General features: G+C 35.7%; 1 protein-coding gene across 1 annotated transcript in view; it reads right to left on the bottom strand.

Moving 5' to 3' along the window:
- Positions 1–14,251: 14,251 nt before the first annotated feature.
- The window catches only part of PCDH11X (protocadherin 11 X-linked), a 758,129-nt gene continuing 753,568 nt past the window's right edge, over positions 14,252–18,812 (bottom strand). Inside the window, exon 7 of the mRNA XM_055564753.1 lies at positions 14,252–14,740. Within this exon, the coding sequence (XP_055420728.1) occupies positions 14,640–14,740 (101 nt within the window). The 3' untranslated portion in view covers positions 14,252–14,639. The remainder of the gene's footprint in view (positions 14,741–18,812) is intronic.

The following is an 18,812-nucleotide window of genomic DNA, read 5'->3' as shown; positions in this document are numbered from 1 at the left end:
TTAGAAAGCATTACTATGAACAAAGCAAGTGGAGGGGATGGAATTCCAGTTGAGCTATTGCAAATCCTGAAACATGATGCTGTGAAAGTGCTGCACTCAATATGCCAGCAACTTTGGAAAACTCAGCAGTGGCCACAGGAATGGAAAAGGTCAGTTCTCATTCCAATCCCAAAGAAAGGCAGTGCCAAAGAATGCTCAAACTACCACACAATTGCACTCATCTCACATGCTAGTAAAGTAATGCTTAAAATTCTCCAAGCCAGGCTTCAGCAATATGTGAACCGTGAACTTCCTGATGTTCAAGCTGGTTTTAGAAAAGGCAGAGGAACCAGAGATCAAATTGCCAACATCCGCTGGATCATGGAAAAAGCAAGAGAGTTACAGAAAAACATCTATTTCTGCTTTATTGACTATGCCAAAGCCTTTGACTGTGTGGATCACAATAAACTGTGGAAAATTCTGAAAGAGATGGGAATACCAGGCCACCTGATCTGCCTCTTGAGAAATCTGTATGCAGGTCAGGAGGCAACAGTTAGAACTGGACATGGAACAACAGACTGGTTCCAAATAGGAAAAGGAGTTCGTCAAGGCTGTATATTGTCACCCTGTTTATTTAACTTATATGCAGAGTACATCATGAGAAACACTGGAATGGAAGAAACACAAGCTGGGATCAAGATTGCCAGGAGAAATCTCAATAACCTCAGATATGCAGATGACACCACCCTTATGGCAGAAAGTGAAGAGGAACTAAAAAGCCTCTTGATGAAAGTGAAAGTGGAGAGTGAAAAAGTTGGCTTAAAGCTCAACATTCAGAAAATGAAGATCATGACATCCGGTCCCATCACTTCATGGCAAATAGATGGGTAAACAGTGGAAACAGTGTCAGACCTTATTTTTCAGGGCTCCAAAATCACTGCAGATAGTGACTGCAGCCATGAAATTAAAAGATGCTCACTCCTTGGAAGGAAAGTTATGACCAACCTAGATAGCATATTCAAAAGCAGAGACATTACTTTGCCAACAAAGGTTCGTCTAGTCAAGGCTATGGTTTTTCCTGTGGTCATGTATGGATGTGAGAGTTGGACTGTGAAGAAGGCTGAGCACTGAAGAATTGATGATTTTGAACTGTGGTGTTGGAGAAGACTCTTGAGAGTCCCTTGGACTACACGGAGATCCAACCAGTCCATTCTAAAGGAGATCAGCCCTGGGATTTCTTTGGAAGGAATGATGCTAAAGCTAAAACTCCAGTACTTTGGCCACCTCATGTGAAGAGTTGACTCATTGGAAAAGACTCTGATGCTGCCATGGATTGGGGGCAAGAGGAGAAGGGGACAACAGAGAATGAGATGGATGTATGGCGTCACTGACTCGATGGACATAAGTCTGAGTGAACTCTGGGAGTTAGTGATGGACAGGGAGGCCTGGCGTGCTGCGATTCATGGGGTCGCAAAGAGTCGGACATGACTGATTGACTGATCTGATCTGATGTGCTTACTTTGAAATATAATTTTTAATACATTTTCTAAATTTTTACTAGAAGAAATATCGTAATTCATAAAGTAATATAAATAAATAATAAAAATATGAATTACTAGGATTCTTGCACTACAAGGTTTAAATTAAGTAAACATGAAATTTACAGTAAAAATTGTAGCTCCTACTTGTCACATAAACATTACAAAAATTTATCATGAAAACAATACCAAAACATGTTCTTTACTCTATACAATCATATTCTATTAGTTCCTTCAAAATATTAGCACAAATGTTTAAATACCCAATATGCACTAGACACGTCTAGCTAAATTTGAAAAAAATATTGATAAATAGATACTGTTTGAATAGCTTAAATGTCAACAGAGCTCACCACAAATTTGATGGTGTTGGCTTAATGTTTGTTGATCAAGTATCAAGCACCAATCTATAACTGCCATTTACTTCAACAAAGGAGTAGTACTTGCAGTTGTTTTATCATGTATACTTTTTTTAAAGTCACAAAATAAAGCTACTTTATCAAAATCTTAAAAGTTCATCATTTTGAAGGTAAATAAGGTTTGAAAACATGTTTAAAGACATTCATTTGGAGGTAATCAAATATCTTTGCTACTATAGTCAACTGAAGGATACTGTTTTCAATAAGTATTAAATATTTATTTATTAGATACATCACTATGTCTCAGTACATCACAGTGTTTCTGAAAGAGATGGGACTACCAGATCACCTGACCTGCCTCTTGAGAAACCTATATGCGGGTCAGGAAGCAACAGTTAGAACTGGACATGGAAAAACGGACTGGTTCCAAATAGGAAAAGGAGCACGTCAAGGCTGTATATTTGTCACCCTGCTTATTTAACTTATATGCAGAATACATCATGAGAAATGCTGGGCTGGAAGAAGCACAAGCTGGAATCAAGATTGCCAGGAGAAATATCAATGACCTCAGATATGCAGGTGAAACCACCCTTATGGCAGAAAGTGAAGAGGAACTAAAGAGCCTCTGAAAGTGAAAGAGGAGAGTGAAAAAGTTGGCCTAAAGCTCAACATTCAGAAAATGAAGAACATGGCATCCGGTCCCATCACTTCATGGCAAATAGATAGGGAAACAGTGGAAACAGTGTCAGACTTTATTTTTGGGGACTCCAAAATCACTGCAGATGGTGATTGCAGCCATGAAATTAAAAGATGCTTACTCCTTGGAAGGAAAGTTATGACCAACCTAGATAACATATTGAAAAACAGAGATATTACTTTGCCAACAAAGTTCTGTCTAGTCAAAGCTATTTTTTTTTTCCAGTGGTCATGTATGCATGATAGTTGGACTGTGAAGAAAGCTGAGCACCAAAGAATTGATGCTTTTGAACTGTGGTGTTGGAGAAGACTCTTGAAAGTTCCATGGACTGCAAGGAGATCCAACCAGTCCATCCTAATGGAGACCAGTCCTGGGTGTTCAATGGAAGGACTGATGCTGAGGCTGAAACCCCAATACTTCGGCCACCTCAGACAAAGAGTTGACTCATTGAAAAAGACTCTGATGCTGGGAGGGATTGGGGGCAGGAGGAGAAGGGGACGATAGAGGATGAGATAGCTGGATGGCATCCCCGACTCGATGCACATGAGTTTGGTTGACCTCCAGGAGTTGGTGATTGATAGGAAGCCCTGCGTGCTGTGATTCATGGGGTAACAAAGAATCGGACACGACTGAGCGCCTGAACTGAACTGAATATAGCGAAAAATCTGATATATCAAGATTCAATTCACCTAAAACCTAATATGTAATATATATGCTAAGTTATTATGGACTAACTTTTGAGAACAGGTTCTTCCTATATTTTCTTATGCCAAGCCACATGGTCATGGAATATAGTAGAATCAGTATATATAATGTACTTAAAAATTGTAATGCCAAATTAACGCGCCAATATCTAGTTTTCTTTGAATAATGTTAATTTTAAAACATTCTACAAGATGTGCCAAAAGGTCCAATTCTTCTTGTTGTATAATTCAAATCACCTCAATGCATCTCCTCGTGATTGCAAAACTAATAAGCTACAGCGTTATTGTACTTATGTAGATTGCATAATGTCTGAACCACAAAATAGAAGTTCAAATCACATTTTATGTTCATATCATGTGAAACATTAAGGCTACAGATGCAAAAGCTGCAAGGTGATTAGTATATTGTGTATCTTACAACAAAAGCACTATTGCCAATATACATTTCTCATCTCTGTATATTAAAATTTCTATCCATGTATCTTTTGGGCAAAGAAAAAAAATTCACTGTAATTTTTTTTAAAAAATTGTACAGACTTTTCCCAACCTCAAAAACATAAACAGACAAAACTCTCAGGAAAACTGAAACATGAAGAACTCTGAACTTTTCAAGAGAGCAAAAGTGGGAATATAAATGATTTCATAGTTCATTGAAAGGTCCTATCAAGGCCCTAGTTACATTATTTTGAGAAATATATGAAGCAGTTTTGAAAATAATGTAAATATAAATGATCTTGAGAAATTCCAAAAACAGAGGCCTGAGGGCTGGATATATTATTTTTTCATCTGGCAAAGAAAATACAAAAAAATAAATATTTCTGAAATATGTCTCTAAGCTCTCCAAAATGTTTGAGACAATTGCAGCTCTCAAACATTTCACATCTTTTAACACTCAATCTGGAGAAGGCAATGGCACCCCATTCCAGTACTCTTGTCTGGAAAATCCTATGGTAGGCTGTAGTCCATGGGGTCGCTAAGAGTTGGACACGACTGAATGACTTCACTTTCACTTTTCACTTTCATGCATTGGAAAAGGAAATGGCAACCCACTCCAGTATTCTTCCTGGAGAATCCCAAGGATGAAGGAGCCTGGTGGGCTGCTGTCTCTGGGGTAGCACAAAGTTGGACATGACTGAAGAGACTTAGCAGCAGCAGAAGCAGCAACGCTCAATCTGTTCTTTAGTGAATGAATTCTAAATTAAGACCATTTTAAAATAGGACATGATGGTGTATCTGGGTTTTGGGTCCATAGAGAAATTGATTTTTAAAGCATGTCACTTTGCTTGATTTAATGCATACAAAATATATGCCTCCAAGGTATAATACTATACAATTTGTACAGTACTAGAGGATTTAATTTTTTAATCTTTTCTTTGTAAAATTTAATATGATTTGCTTTTAATCAGTTTATCCAATTTTAGAAGTTTTATGTGGCTTGTCAACAACCTATATGAGTTGCACACAGAAAAATAAGAGATAAACCTTGATTACATCTAGAGACATGTGCTATAATATAATAAAATTTTTCTTTAAAAAGAAGTTACTTTTTAGATTAAAAAGCTTTTGAAACTTTTCTCTCATATTTTCAACAACCTGTTTGTTTGATAACAAAGTAATTAAAAATTTGCCGTAGTAGGAAGAAAATAGTAGGTAATTAAAATCTCTATATTGCATAAGTGTACAAGATATCAGGGAATGGCTTTTACTAAAACACTTAAAGTTCATATTTCATTAGTGGAAATCAATTTTGTGAATTATACAGAGTACTTTGTCATTGTATATATACATATATGCATTTTTTAAAATATTAGGCTTTGCATACCGTTTAAGGTACAGGTTAAAGACAAAGATATTTCACTGGAGAAACATTTATGCTATATGAACATCTATATTTATATTATAAATATATTATGGATATTTCTTATTACATATGCATATATATATTTAATATATGAAATAGAAAACCAGAAAAGGATATAGTTAATAAAATAACTATTTCAAAAATATCTGCCTTAATTCTATTTTGGGCACAGGTTGGTACATTTTCATACACAGAAGCATGGTTTTTAAAAATCCATAAGAAATATGAACTAATTTCTATAAAATTCTACCTTTCACAATCAATAAATATTATATAGTTCTCTAGAACAATGTTCTATTAATTTCACTTTAAAATTCTCTGCAAAATGAGAAAGACAGTGAACATTATTAATTGATGGTATTATTTTTCCCAGTGCATCAATTTAGAGAGATGTATCTGGATGTACTACTTAGAAAATGTGAAATAAACTGGTTACTTTATAATGTATCTCAATATTTACATATCACATAATCTGCAACTCCCACGGACTGTAGCCCACTAGACTCCTCTGTCCATGGGATTCTTCAGACAGGAATACTGGAGTGGTTTGCCATTACCTTCTCCAGATCACATATTTAAGGCAAAAATGAAAGAAAAAGTATGGTATTCAAAGTGCCATCTGACTTGATGATTCTCTTTATGAATATGTTTTCATCTTCTCATATGCTATGTCAGCACTTAGGAAGTTGTGATTTCTTGTAATCACAGTGAGTTAATACCAGTTTAATCATAGTACCAAGTTGATATTTTTAAATAATGGGAAACTTTTCGTTTATTTTCTATTTCTTTCTCTCTATATTTTACTGAGACTTCTGTGATGATAGTACAGAACACAAGCTTTGGCAGAAACTTTCATTATTGGAACTAACTGGCTATTCACATGTTGAATATTAATATTTGCAGAAAGGAGTTAACGTTGAAACAATAGGTCATTTCTAAAAAAAAATAGTCTCAGGGTAGTTTTATTTTTTAACTATTTGTAACATTATATTCAAGAAAAAAAAATGAAAAGTAAATGTATTGTGTTGTGCTCAGCAATTCAGTTGTGTCCAACTGTTTGTGACCCCATGGACTGTAGCCCCCCAGGTTCCTCTGTCCAAGGGATTATCCCAGAAGGAATACTAGAGTGGGGTGCCATTTCCTACTCCAGGGGATCTTCCTGACTCAGGGATCAAATTTGTATCTCCTGCATCGGCAGGAGAAATCTTTACCACTGAAATGCTTGGGAAGCCATAAATGTATTGGAAGACCTATATTTCCATTAGGACAGTTAAAAAAAAGGAAATAAAATCCAAATTCATGTTTGTTTAATATTAAAACAAACATTTTTTAGATCTAAATCCTTTTAAAATTAAGTGTTTAATGGAAAATCCACACATAATTAATATTCATAAGTTTATTTAGTTTTATATTTCAAATGTCAAAGGATCAGTGTTTTTGCCTGGAGAATCCCAGGGATGGCAGAGCCTGGTGGGCTGCCTTCTATGGGGTCGCACAGAGTCGGACACGACTGACGCAACTTAGCAGCAGCAAACCTGACATATGGAAATCTGGCTATAGATTTTAGGAGTAAGCAAGATATTTTCCATGTGATGAAACCCTGGGTAAATATTGTGGAGAACTAATCTTTCTAGATGATACATTGATAAATATTTTATGGCAACAAAGAACAAAAAGTAAAAGACAGTGTCACAAAAATGAAAAAGAGAAAAGAAGTAGAAGTAAGTAATTTCAAACTGAATTTAATAAAAGTTTACATGCACAGGAAGAGGAGGAGTATGAAGGATTTATGTTACCAGTCTGACAGATTAATTGACTGCATAAGACATGCTAAAATGTTTTTTGAATAAACCAAATGCTATCTGCCTTAGAAATCATCTGCACCTCATGATTAGAAGGCACAGATTCAAAGTAATGACTTTTTAAATACTGAAAAAATGCATATTATATTTTGGTATTTTCAAAATAAAAGTATGTCACCTAAGATTAAAATATTGCCTAAGATCTACTTTTTACATAATAAGAAAGGAAACATATCTTTCATACAGATATACATTTGATTCTGTATTTGCATGAGATCCTAAGAATTAATCTCTCCCTTTACTTAGTTAAGTTTCTTGAGACAAAATGATAATGTTTCTGCTAGTTAGGGTAGGGAACCAACATACAAATTGTGTCAAATATGTAAATTAGCATTGCTAAGAAGCTGACTGAAATTTGGTCTAAGAGAAACTAAAACATGACCAACCAAGCCATTTATTTAAAATGTATGCCAATCCTATAATCCTCTAATGCTCATTACACTCAGATGAACCATTATGACACAGAATGTGTAAGAAGGGACATTCTACAATATTCTTTCTAGCCCCTGATCCCTAAGTAGCAGTATTTTCCTGTTCTGTTTCTATGCTTGTACTGGATCATGCAGAGAAGTAACCGGTGTTCACTCATTTTGCACAGTTAAAACTCACTGAAAAAATTCTAAAAGTGATTCTACAGTATTTTCTTAAATAAAACAAAATAAAATTAAATTTGTATTTGTATTTCATTAAATTAAATTCAAGTTTTACAAGTACTTTTGTTTGTAAAAATTAAAGGGAAATTTCGTAATTAAATTAAATATCCAAACCACAATGTATGTTTCTAATAACAGAACGATCTGATCTTTTCCCTGTAATTTGAAACATTATATCTGAATTTCAAATGTGAAGAGAAAGATAAACATACTCATATTTTAAATAATAAATACTACTTGATCTAAATAAGGTCTAAGAATAGAGTGCTTTTCCTACTAAAAGTTGTTTTGTTTTGCTTTCTTTTTTCTTTTTTTTTTTTTTTTACAATACAGATTTTTCCTTCAGATTGACTAAGTTAAGTAAGAATTTGATATGTGGTTTTGAACTAAATATGCATACATTTCTATTTTTTTTAACTTTATTTCCTATAAACAAAGCTAATCCATCATTCAGAGACCCAGGTTTGATCCCTGGGTGGGGAAGATCCCCAGAGAAAGGAATGGCGATGCACTCCAGTATTCTTGCTTGGAGAATTCCATGGACAGAGGAACCTGGCTGGGCTACAGTCCATGGGGTCACACAAAGTTGGATACACTGAGCAACACACACACACACATATTTTCAACATTACACCATATATGGATATCAATAAACTCCAAAGACCCATCATAAAACTCTTTCATTTTGAAAAATTGGCACTTTCAAGAATGAACACAAGCCATTCCCAGCTATCATTTCACTCTTTAGTTCAAATAATTTAAATGATATACATTAGAAAGAAGATATAATTCAAAATTAACTATATAATCTAAATCTATAACTTTAGGAGTCATAAACATATAATAGAATGCAATCCTAACACGAATAAATAAACATAGTGACATTAAATTTAAAATATTGATAAATATGTGTAAATTCTTGACCAAAAACGTCTCAAAGAACAAATACGTTACATAAGTGAAACGATTTTCATGCCATGCATAATCAAAATCCAAACATATTCTGGGGCAAAAAATATACATTTATGAGCATGTAGTAATTTATTAATAAATTCTCTCACAATACTTTTGGTCAAATATTTTTTTGTTTGTTTAAGGCTAACATGCAATTGTCTATTTAGGAGAAGCTTACACAAAGAGTAACCTAAAATAGTGTCTGACATGGTTAAATCTTTGACAAATATTTGTCGAGTAAATGAAAACTTGTTGAAACATTTGAATGTCAGTATGCCACAATCACCCTGTGACACTAATTCTAGCTAAGTGAAAATTAACAAAACAAAATCTAAGGATGAAAGATAAAATTCTGTAGTATATGCTTGTATCTAACCCATTTCTCACATTTTTCTGACAAATTTTCTAAATGGCCTTTTTGTCAGACTTCTGTATAATGTATTTCTGTTGTAATGAACATCCTTCTGTGTCACTACTTTGGTTTACAAAATCATGGGTACTCCTCCAATTAAAGCTTCTGGAACCTTACGTCCTCTATGATTTTTAATCTTAAAAGAAGAAAGAACACTTTTTTCTGACTCTATTTGAGCTGAAATCTCAAATCTAAAATACCAAACAAAACATGTCTGATATTCTTTAGACCAAAAAAATTTATCATTTATTATGTTTCAGGTCTTGTTATGTGTTGGGAAAACTTTTGTTAAAAAAAAAAAAAAGAAAGAAAGAAAGAAATGTTCTCAGGTCACCTGGCACTTATATTCTATTGAACAATATGTATGTAATGGAAGATATGCTGATGCACAGGCCTCTATTTAGCATTGTTGAACGTTTTGTCCTTCTAGCGTTGTTTTGCTGCCACAGTGAGTTGCTTTAAAATGACCGAGCTAGGTGTCAGTTTACTATAGGTGATTGATCCAAATTATCTCTACAGATCATAGAAAATCAGCTCAATGGAACTATTATTGATACTTTAAATTTTAGAATATGATAAAACACCTAACTCGTTGTCTCCATACATATATCTATATCTATATAGCAAGTAGGTTGTAATCATTTAAAATATTAATATTACAAAGGTCAAAAAACTAGAGTACATGCAAATTTCACCTGAATTACCATACTTGAAATCACTTTACAAATCTTAAATTTGAGACTGTAAATATTTTAAATACTATTTCAAAAAAGAAATGCCTTTTTTTTTTCAAAGGACATCTAAACTCTAGATTGCATCAGAAATAATTTATGAGACAATAGGGAAATGTTTAAAAGATGCTATACGTAGTACCACAAAATAGAAAAAGAATTTCTTTCTGTTGACTAAACAGTTGGGGTGATTCCATTTTATGATTTTTTAATTTGATGGCAGTTTTAAAGTATCTAAATTTGACAACTGAGTAGAAAGATCATGGATTCAGTTTTCAAATATCTATAACTACACTCCTTACTTGATATATAACCTCTATTGACAAAGTATTTTGTAAGGTCAATACATATTTATATTTTAAATAACTGAGACAAGAGTTCACTATCTTATATTTTCATAAAGTAGTGTTAATTAGGACCAAATTCAGAGTATATTTCATAACTATATTTTCTATCACTTCTATATACTGCATCTTTGTGGCATGCAGGAGTACAAATCAGATGTTTATTACAAAGCAAGAAAACTAAGTCATTTCTCTAGTTTCCATTGACTTAGCAATCAAGGAAGTCACTTGGTCTTTATCATTAATGTATAATCCCCATTTTAATATTTAATACTGCATAAGATATATCATTACCGGTCACATTTTTAAGATAGATCTAAAAGAGGAACTTCTGTACCTCAAATGCAATTATAAATATTGATATCTCTATAAATATTCAACAATTATAATTCCATATGGGTCATTCCCTAAGTAAGTGAAGGAACTTATAAAAGAGGGACAGAGATAATAACAAAAACAAGGATACAGAAGTAATAGAAGGAAGATATATAAATGCCCCAAGTAATATCTCATAATATTATCTATATTTTACTTTGCTTTTAGATCGTCTCAGTTTTGAACCATAGTGTTCAAACAGCATTTCTATACACTCTGTCAGGATGAAATGATCTTTGTTCCCACAGGAAGTTTTACTGTGCATATTAAAGAACTCACAAAATGAGTGGTTAAATCTACCCAAGCTTACAAAACTGCTAATTTCTGGACTCAGACAATCTGATCCTGATGTTTATATTCTTTGTTTTGTTAAATGTTTTGTTTAACCAAATGTGTCTATACATGAATCAGACTGTAGTCCCCTAGACTCCTCTGTCCATGAAATTTCTCAGACAAGAATACTGGAGTAAGTTGCCATTTCCTTCTCCAGGGGATCTTCTTGATTCAGGGATCTAACTCACATCTCCTGCATTGGCAGAGAGATTCTTTACCACTGAGCCACCAGGGAAGCCCAAACATATCATACACAGATAATATTAACATACAATAGAATTCACATATCCATGTGTGATAAAAATAATTTTACCTGTTCTTCAGCTTTCATATCAGTTCTATGAATGCTCTCAGATTCATAAAAATGTTATGATATAATTAGCATATGAAACTCTAATATCCATTTAAATAAATGCTGATTACCTCCCTGTTTCCTTTATTTTGAGAATTTTAAAATCATTGAATTTAGCCCAGGAATTTGACATGATTAAAAGGAAAATTTTGCTTTTCATCTGTCTTGTAAAGTATTTTATGATTCTCAAAGAAATAATGTTAAACAGATGACCATAAACAAAAGGGAAAGGCTACCCACTCCGGTATTCTGACCTGAAGAATTCTATTGACTGTATAATTTGCGGGGTCGCAAAGAGTCGTACACAACTGAGTGACTCTCAATTTCACTTCACTTTAAAACAAATTACAATGCCAGAAATTTTCGGCTCTTAATCAAATTAATTACTATTAATCAAACTAATACAATTATGTAAAGTTTAAAAATAAAATAAAATTTAAAAAAATTAAAAAAAAAATCAAGCTTCTTTGATTTTCTTATCATGAAGGCTTTTCTGTTATATTTAGCTTAACGGCGTTTTGAGAATGTGCCTCCTTAGAAAATATATTTTCTTACCTCATGACAAAAAGAACTGATGGAATCAAAGATAAAAACTTTAGCTTCATTTGTGTGTGTGTGTGTGTGTGTGTGCATGTTAGTTTCTTAGTTGTGTCCGACTATTTGTGACCCCATGGACTGTAGCTCACCAGGATCCTCTGACCATGGAATTTTCCAAGCAAGAATAATGGAGGAGGTAACCATGCTCTTCTCCAGGGAATTTTCCCAACCCAGGCATTTAACCTGGGTCTATTGTATTGCAGGGAGAATTTTTTTTACAGCCAGAGCCACGAGGAAAGCACCTCCTTCATTTTTCAGTCAGTTGTGTTGCCCAGTCGTGTCCAGCTATTTGCAAATCCATGGACTGCAGCATGCAGTCCCTGTCTTTACCAACTCCTTGTCCTTTACCAACTCCTGGGGCTCACTCAAACTCATGTCCATTGAGTTTGTGATGCCACCCAAAATCTCACTCGCTGTAGTACACTTCTCCTCCTGCTTTCAATCTTTCCCAGCATCAGGGTCTCTTCCAATGAGTCAGTTCTTCACATCAGGTGGCCAAATTACTGGAGGTTCAGCTTCAGCATCAGTCTTTCCAATGACTATTCAGGACTGATTTCCTTTAGGATTGGCTGGTTTGACCTACTTGCAGTCCAAAGGAGTCTCAAGAGTCTTCTTCAACACCACAGTACAAAAGCATCAATTCTTTGGCACTTAGCTTTTTTATGGTCAAACTCTCACATGCATACTTTGCTACTCGAAAAACTATAGCTTTGACTATATGGACCTTCGTCAGCAAAGTTAATGTCTCGGCTTTTTAATATGTTGTCTAGGTTGGTCATAACTTTTCTTCCAAGGAGTAAGCGCCTTTTGATTTCATGACCACAGTCACCATCCACAATAATTTTGGAGCCCAAGAAAATAAAGTGTGTCAATGTTTCCATTGTTTCCCCATCTATTTGCCATGAAGTGCTGGGAACAGATGCCATGATCTTAGTTTTCTAAATGTTGAGTTTTAAGCCAGCTTTTTCACTCTTCTCTTTCAGTTTCACCAAGAGGCTTTTTAGTTCTTTGCTTTCTGCCATAAGGGTGGTGTCATCTGCATATCTGAGGTTACTGATATTTCTCTCAGCAATCTTGATTCCAGCTTGTGCTTCATCCAGCCTGGAATTTCACATGATGTACACTGCATATAAGTTAAATAATCAGGGTGACAATATACAGCCTTGACATACTCCTTACCTGATTGGGAACCAGTCCCTTATTCCATGTTCTAACTATTGCATCTTGACCTGCATACAGATATCTCAGGAGGCAGGTAAAGTGCCCTGATATTCCCATCTCTTGAAGAAATTTCCACAGTTTGTTGTGATCTAAACAGTCAAAGACTTTGGCATAGTCAATAAAAAAGAAGTAAATGTTTTTCTGGAATTATTTTGCTTTTTCTATGATGCAACAAATGTTAGAAATTTGATCTCTGCTTCCTCTGCATTCTCTAAAACCAGCTTGAATGTCTGGTAGCTCTTGCTTCATGTACTGTTGAAGCCTAGCTTGGAGAATTTTGAGCATCACATTGTTAGTATGTGAGATGAGTGCAACTGTGTTGTAGTTTGAACATTCTTTGGTATTACCTGTGTTTGGGATCAGAATGAAAACTGACCTTTTTCAGTCCTGTGGCCACTGTTGAGTTTTCCAAATTTGCTGGCGTGTTGAGAGCAGCACTTTAACAGCATCATCTTTTAGGACTTGGAATAGCTCAACTGGAATTCCATGATCTTCACTAGGTTTCTTCATAGTGATGCTACCTGAGGGCCACTTAAGTTCACACTTCAAGATGCCTGTCTCTAGGTGAGTAATCACACCATCATGGTTATTTGGGTCATTATGATCTTTTTTGCATAGTTCTGTGTATTCTTGCCACCTTTTCTTAACACCTTCTGCTTCTGTTATGTCTATATCATTTCTGGTTTTTATTGTGTCCTTCTATGAAAGAAAGTTATGACCAACCTAGACAGCATATTAAAAGGCAGAGACATTACTTTGTCAACAAAGGTCTGCCTAGTCAAGGCTATGGTTTTTCCAATAGTCATGTATGGATGAGAGAGTTGGATTATAAAGAAAGCTCAGTGCTGAATAATTGATGTTTTTGAACTGTGGTGTTGGAGAAGACTCTTGAGAGTCCCTTGGACTGCAAGGAGATCCAACCAGTCCATCCTAAAGGAGATCGGTCCTGGGTGTTCATTGGAGGGACTGATGTTGAGGCTGAAAATCCAATACTTTGGCCACCTGATGCAGAGAGCTGACTCATTTGAAAAGACCCTGATTCTGTGAAATATTGAGGGCAGGAGGATAAGGGGAAGACAGAGGATGAGATGGTTGGATGGCATCACTGACACAATGGACGTGGGTTTGGGTGGACTCCAGGAGTTGGCTCTGGACAGGGAGGTCTGGTGTGCTACAGCTCATGGGCTTATAAAGAGTCAGATACAACTGAGAGACTGAACTGAACTGAACTGATGTAATGAAATGTTCCCTTAGTATCTCTAATTTTCTTGAAGCGATCACTAGTCTTTCCTATTCTACTCTTTTCCTCTATTTCTTAGCATTTATCATTAAGGAATGCTTTCTTATCTCTCCTTGCTATTCTTGGAACACTGCATTCAGATGTGTGTATCTTTACTTTTCTCCTTTGCCTTTCACTTCTCTTCTTTTTTCAGCTATTTTTAAGGCCTTCTCAGACAACACTTTTGCCTTTTTGCATTTCTTTTTATTGGGGATGTTTTGATCATTGTCTCCTGTACAATGTCAGGAAACTCTGTCCATAGTTCTTCAGGCACTCTGTCTATGAGATCTAATCTCTTGAATCTATTTGTCACTTCCATTGCATAATCAATCTTAAGAGATTTGATTTAGGTCATACCTGAATGGTCTAGTAGGTTTCCTTCCTTTCTTCAATTTAAGTCTGAATTTGGCAATAAGGAATTCATGATCTGAACCACAGTCAGGTCCCAGTCTTGATTTTGCAGACTGTTTAGATCGTCTCCATCTTTGGCTGCAAAGAACATAATCAGTCTGATTTCAGTATTGACCATCTGGTGATGTCCATGTGTAAAATTATCACTTGTATTGTTGGAAGAGGGTGTTTTCTATAACCAATGTGTTCTCTTGGCAAAACTCTGTTAGCCTTTGTCCTGTTTCATTTTGTTCTCCAAGATCAAACTTGCCTGTTATTCCAGGTATCTCTTGACTTCCTACTTGTGTATTCCAACCCTTTATGATGTAAAAAACCTCTGTAATTGGTGTTAGAAGGTCTTGATAGAATCATTAAACCCCAGATTCTTCATCATTAGTGGTTGGGGCATAGACCTGGATTACTGTAATATTTAATGTTTTGCCTTGGAAATGAACAGAAATCATTCTGTAGTTTTTGAGACTGCACCGAAGTGCATTTCAGACTCTTCTGTTGACTATGGGGGCTAATCCATTTCTTCTAAGGGATTCTTCAGTTCAGTTCAGTCACTCAGTCATGTACGACTCTTTGCAACACCATGAATTGTAGCACGCCGGGCCTCCCTGTCCATCACCAACACCCAAAGTTCACTCAAACCCATGTCCATCGAGGCAGTGATGCCTTCCAGCCATCTCATCCTCTGTCGTCCCCTTCTCCTCCTGCCCCCAATCCCTCTCAGCATCAGGGTCTTTTCCAATGAGTCAACACTTCGCATGAGGTGGCCAAAGTATTGGAGTTTCAGCTTCAGCATCAGTCCTTCCAATGAACACCCAGGACTGGTCTCCTTTAGGATGGACTGGTTGGATCGCCTTTCAGTCCAAGGGATTCTCAAGAGTCTTCTCCAATACCACAGTTCAAAAGCATCAATTCTTCGGTGCTCAGCTTTCTTCACAGTCCAACTCTCACATTCATACACGACTACTGGAAAAACCATAGCCTTGACTAGATGGACCTTTGTTGGCAAAGTAATGTCTCTGCTTTTGAATATGCTGTCTAGGTTGGTCATAACTTTCCTTCCCAGGAGTAAGTGTCTTTTAATTTCATGGCTACAATCACCATCTGCAGTGATTTTGGAGCCCCAAAAAATAAAGTCTGACACTGTTTCCACTGTTTCCCCATCTATTTCCCATGAAGTGATGGGACCAGATGCCATGATCTTCATTTTCTGAATGCTCAGTTTTAAGACAACTTTTTCACTCTACTCTTTCACTTTCATCACAGGCTCTTTAGCTTCTCTTCACTTTCTGCCATAAGGGTGATGTCATTTGCATATCTGAGGTTATTGATATTTCTCCCACCAATCTTGATTCCATCATGTGTTTCTTCCAGTCTAGTGTTTCTCATGATGTATTCTGCCTATAGGTTAAATAAGCAGGGTCAAAATATGCAGCCTTGACATACTCCTTTTCGTTTTTGGAGCAAGTCTGTTGTTCCATGTCCAGTTCTAACTGTTGCTTCCTGACCTGCATATAGGTTTCTCAAGAGGCAGGTCAAGTGGTCTGGTATTCCCATCTCTTTCAGAATTTTCCACAGTTTATTGTGATCACACAGTCAAAGGCTTTGGCATAGTCAATAAAGCAGAAATAGATGATTTTCTGGAACTCTCTTGGAACTCAAATGGTAAATGATTGGAATGCATTTTTTTAAGTTTTTCTGTTTAAATCCTGCTTCTCCAATTAACCTACACATTTAATCCACTGGATAATTTAGCAAAAATACCATTTTCAGGCTCTATTCCAAGAGTAAATGATAACATTTGCCTGGAGTGGTACCTGGTGTCAATATAACTTTTTTTTTTTTTTAACTGTGGTAAATTATGTGTGTGTGTGTGTGTATATATATATATATATATATATATATATATTATGAAAATTTACTGAAAAAATAATCTCCATAGTAAGATCCCACAGGTGATCCATCTGCATATGTGAATTTGAGATGCATTCATTTTAACTACTCTGAAAATCATTCATATGTACTTTTTTCATTTCAAGCCTTCTGGAACAACAGACTGGTTCCAAATAGGAAAAGGAGTTCGTCAAGGCTGTATATTGTCACCCTGTTTATTTAACTTATATGCAGAGTACGTCATGAGAAACGCTGGACTGGAAGAAACACAAGCTGGAATCAAGATTGCCAGGAGAAATATCAATAACCTCAGATATGCAGATTACACCACCCTTATGGCAGAAAGTGAAGAGGAACTAAAAAGCCTCTTGATGAAAGTGAAAGTGGAGAGTGAAAAAGTTGGCTTAAAGCTCAACATTCAGAAAACGAAGATTATGGAATCTGGTCCCATCACTTCATGGGAAATAGATGGGGAAACAGTGGAAACAGGGTCAGACTTTATTTTTTGGGGCTCCAAAATCACTACAGATGGTGACTGCAGCCATGAAATTAAAAGACGCTTACTCCTTGGAAGGAAAGTTATGACCAACCTAGATAGCATATTCAAAAGCAGAGACATTACTTTGCCAACAAAGGTTCGTCTAGTCAAGGCTATGGTTTTTCCTGTGGTCATGTATGGATGTGAGGCTTGGACTGTGAAGAATGCTGAGTGCCGAAGAATTGATGCTTTTGAACTGTGGTATTGGAGAAGACTCTTGAGAGTCCCTTGGACTTCAAGGAGAGCCAACCAGTCCATTCTGAAGGAGATCAGCCCTGGGATTTCTTCGGAAGGAATGATGCTAAAGCTGAAACTCCAGTACTTTGGCCACCTCATGCGAAGAGTTGACTCACTGGAAAAGACTCTGAGGCTGGGAGGGATAGGAGCAGGAGGAGAAGGGAACAACAGAGGTTGAGATGGCTGGATGGCATCACTGACTCGATGGACGTGAGTCTGAGTGAATTCCAGGTGTTGGTGAGGGACAGAGAGGCCTGGCGTTCTGTGATTCATGGGGTGGCAAGAGTCGGACACGACTAAGCGACTGATCTGATCTGATCCGATCTATGATTAAAGGTTGGTGCAGCTGTTAGATAGCAGTCAAGTAGCTATGATGGATATACACAAACTGCAAACAAACTTCTTTAGACATTAAATTGATTAAATGTAATGACTTTTCATCAAAATTTCAGTTTAGATATGTAAATATAGTGTTAAATTTGATTGATATTTGCCATAATCGATGTCCTACTTTGACATTAATGATTTAAAAACTCTTTTGACAGATCTTTGCTTAACCAGTTCATTGGTCAAACAAAGTTCATTTTTTGTTTCCATTGAATAAAACATATTGACTTTTGACCTCTATAAGCTGTATGTACCTAATTAGGATGCTGCTACTTCCATTTACTTTTTTGCTGCCAAAATGAGTTTTATGCTTAGGAAAAGTTAGATATGTGTTCACAGACATGCTACTATCACTCCACTTGCTATTAAATTTTTTTCATTTAATTAAAATTTTATGCTAACTAGTACAATATGAATATAAAATAATTCCTTCAAAGAAGATCAAATTGAACTTTTCAGAAAGAATTATAAAGGGCAATGCTCACTAAAATTTGTCAGATAATTATGTCTAAGTAACAAAAGAGCAGAAGATTCAGGAAATTTACTATAAAATTTCATATTCATAAAGCTTTTCAAGACTGCTAAATACACATTGTATTTCATGGGATTCAAAACTGAAAGTTGCAGACTATGTATTATGGGTGTGGTTTGTGTAATAAAGATGATGCATGACTCTATCCAGTGTATGACTAACCAGTGAACATATATGTAAAGAAAAGGCAAAAGCCCTACTTCAAATAATGGAAGGTAAATGTGCACTTCTTTGTTTCAACTATTTATGAATCACATATATTTAAGGTAGGGCTTCCCAGGTGGCACCATTGTTAAAGAATCTGTCCACCAGTGCAGGAGATGCAAGAGACAAGGGTTCGATTCTTGGGTCAGGAGGATCCCCTGGAGGAGGAAATGGCAACTCACTCCCTTATTCTTGCCTGGAAAATCCCATGGACAGAGGAGCTTGAGGGCTACAGTTCATAGGATTGCAAAGATTCAGACACAACTGTAGCCACTTAAGCACACACACACACACACACACACATGTTCTTAAAAATAAAAATCTTCTAAACACAATTTGTTAATCTTATCAATAAAATTTAGCTCTAA

Source organism: Bubalus kerabau, chromosome X (assembly GCF_029407905.1).
Source record: "Bubalus kerabau isolate K-KA32 ecotype Philippines breed swamp buffalo chromosome X, PCC_UOA_SB_1v2, whole genome shotgun sequence".
Lineage (NCBI taxonomy): Eukaryota > Metazoa > Chordata > Mammalia > Artiodactyla > Bovidae > Bubalus > Bubalus kerabau.
The sequence above is the reverse complement of the archived record's forward strand: the minus strand, read 5'-3'. Positions and strand labels throughout refer to the sequence as shown.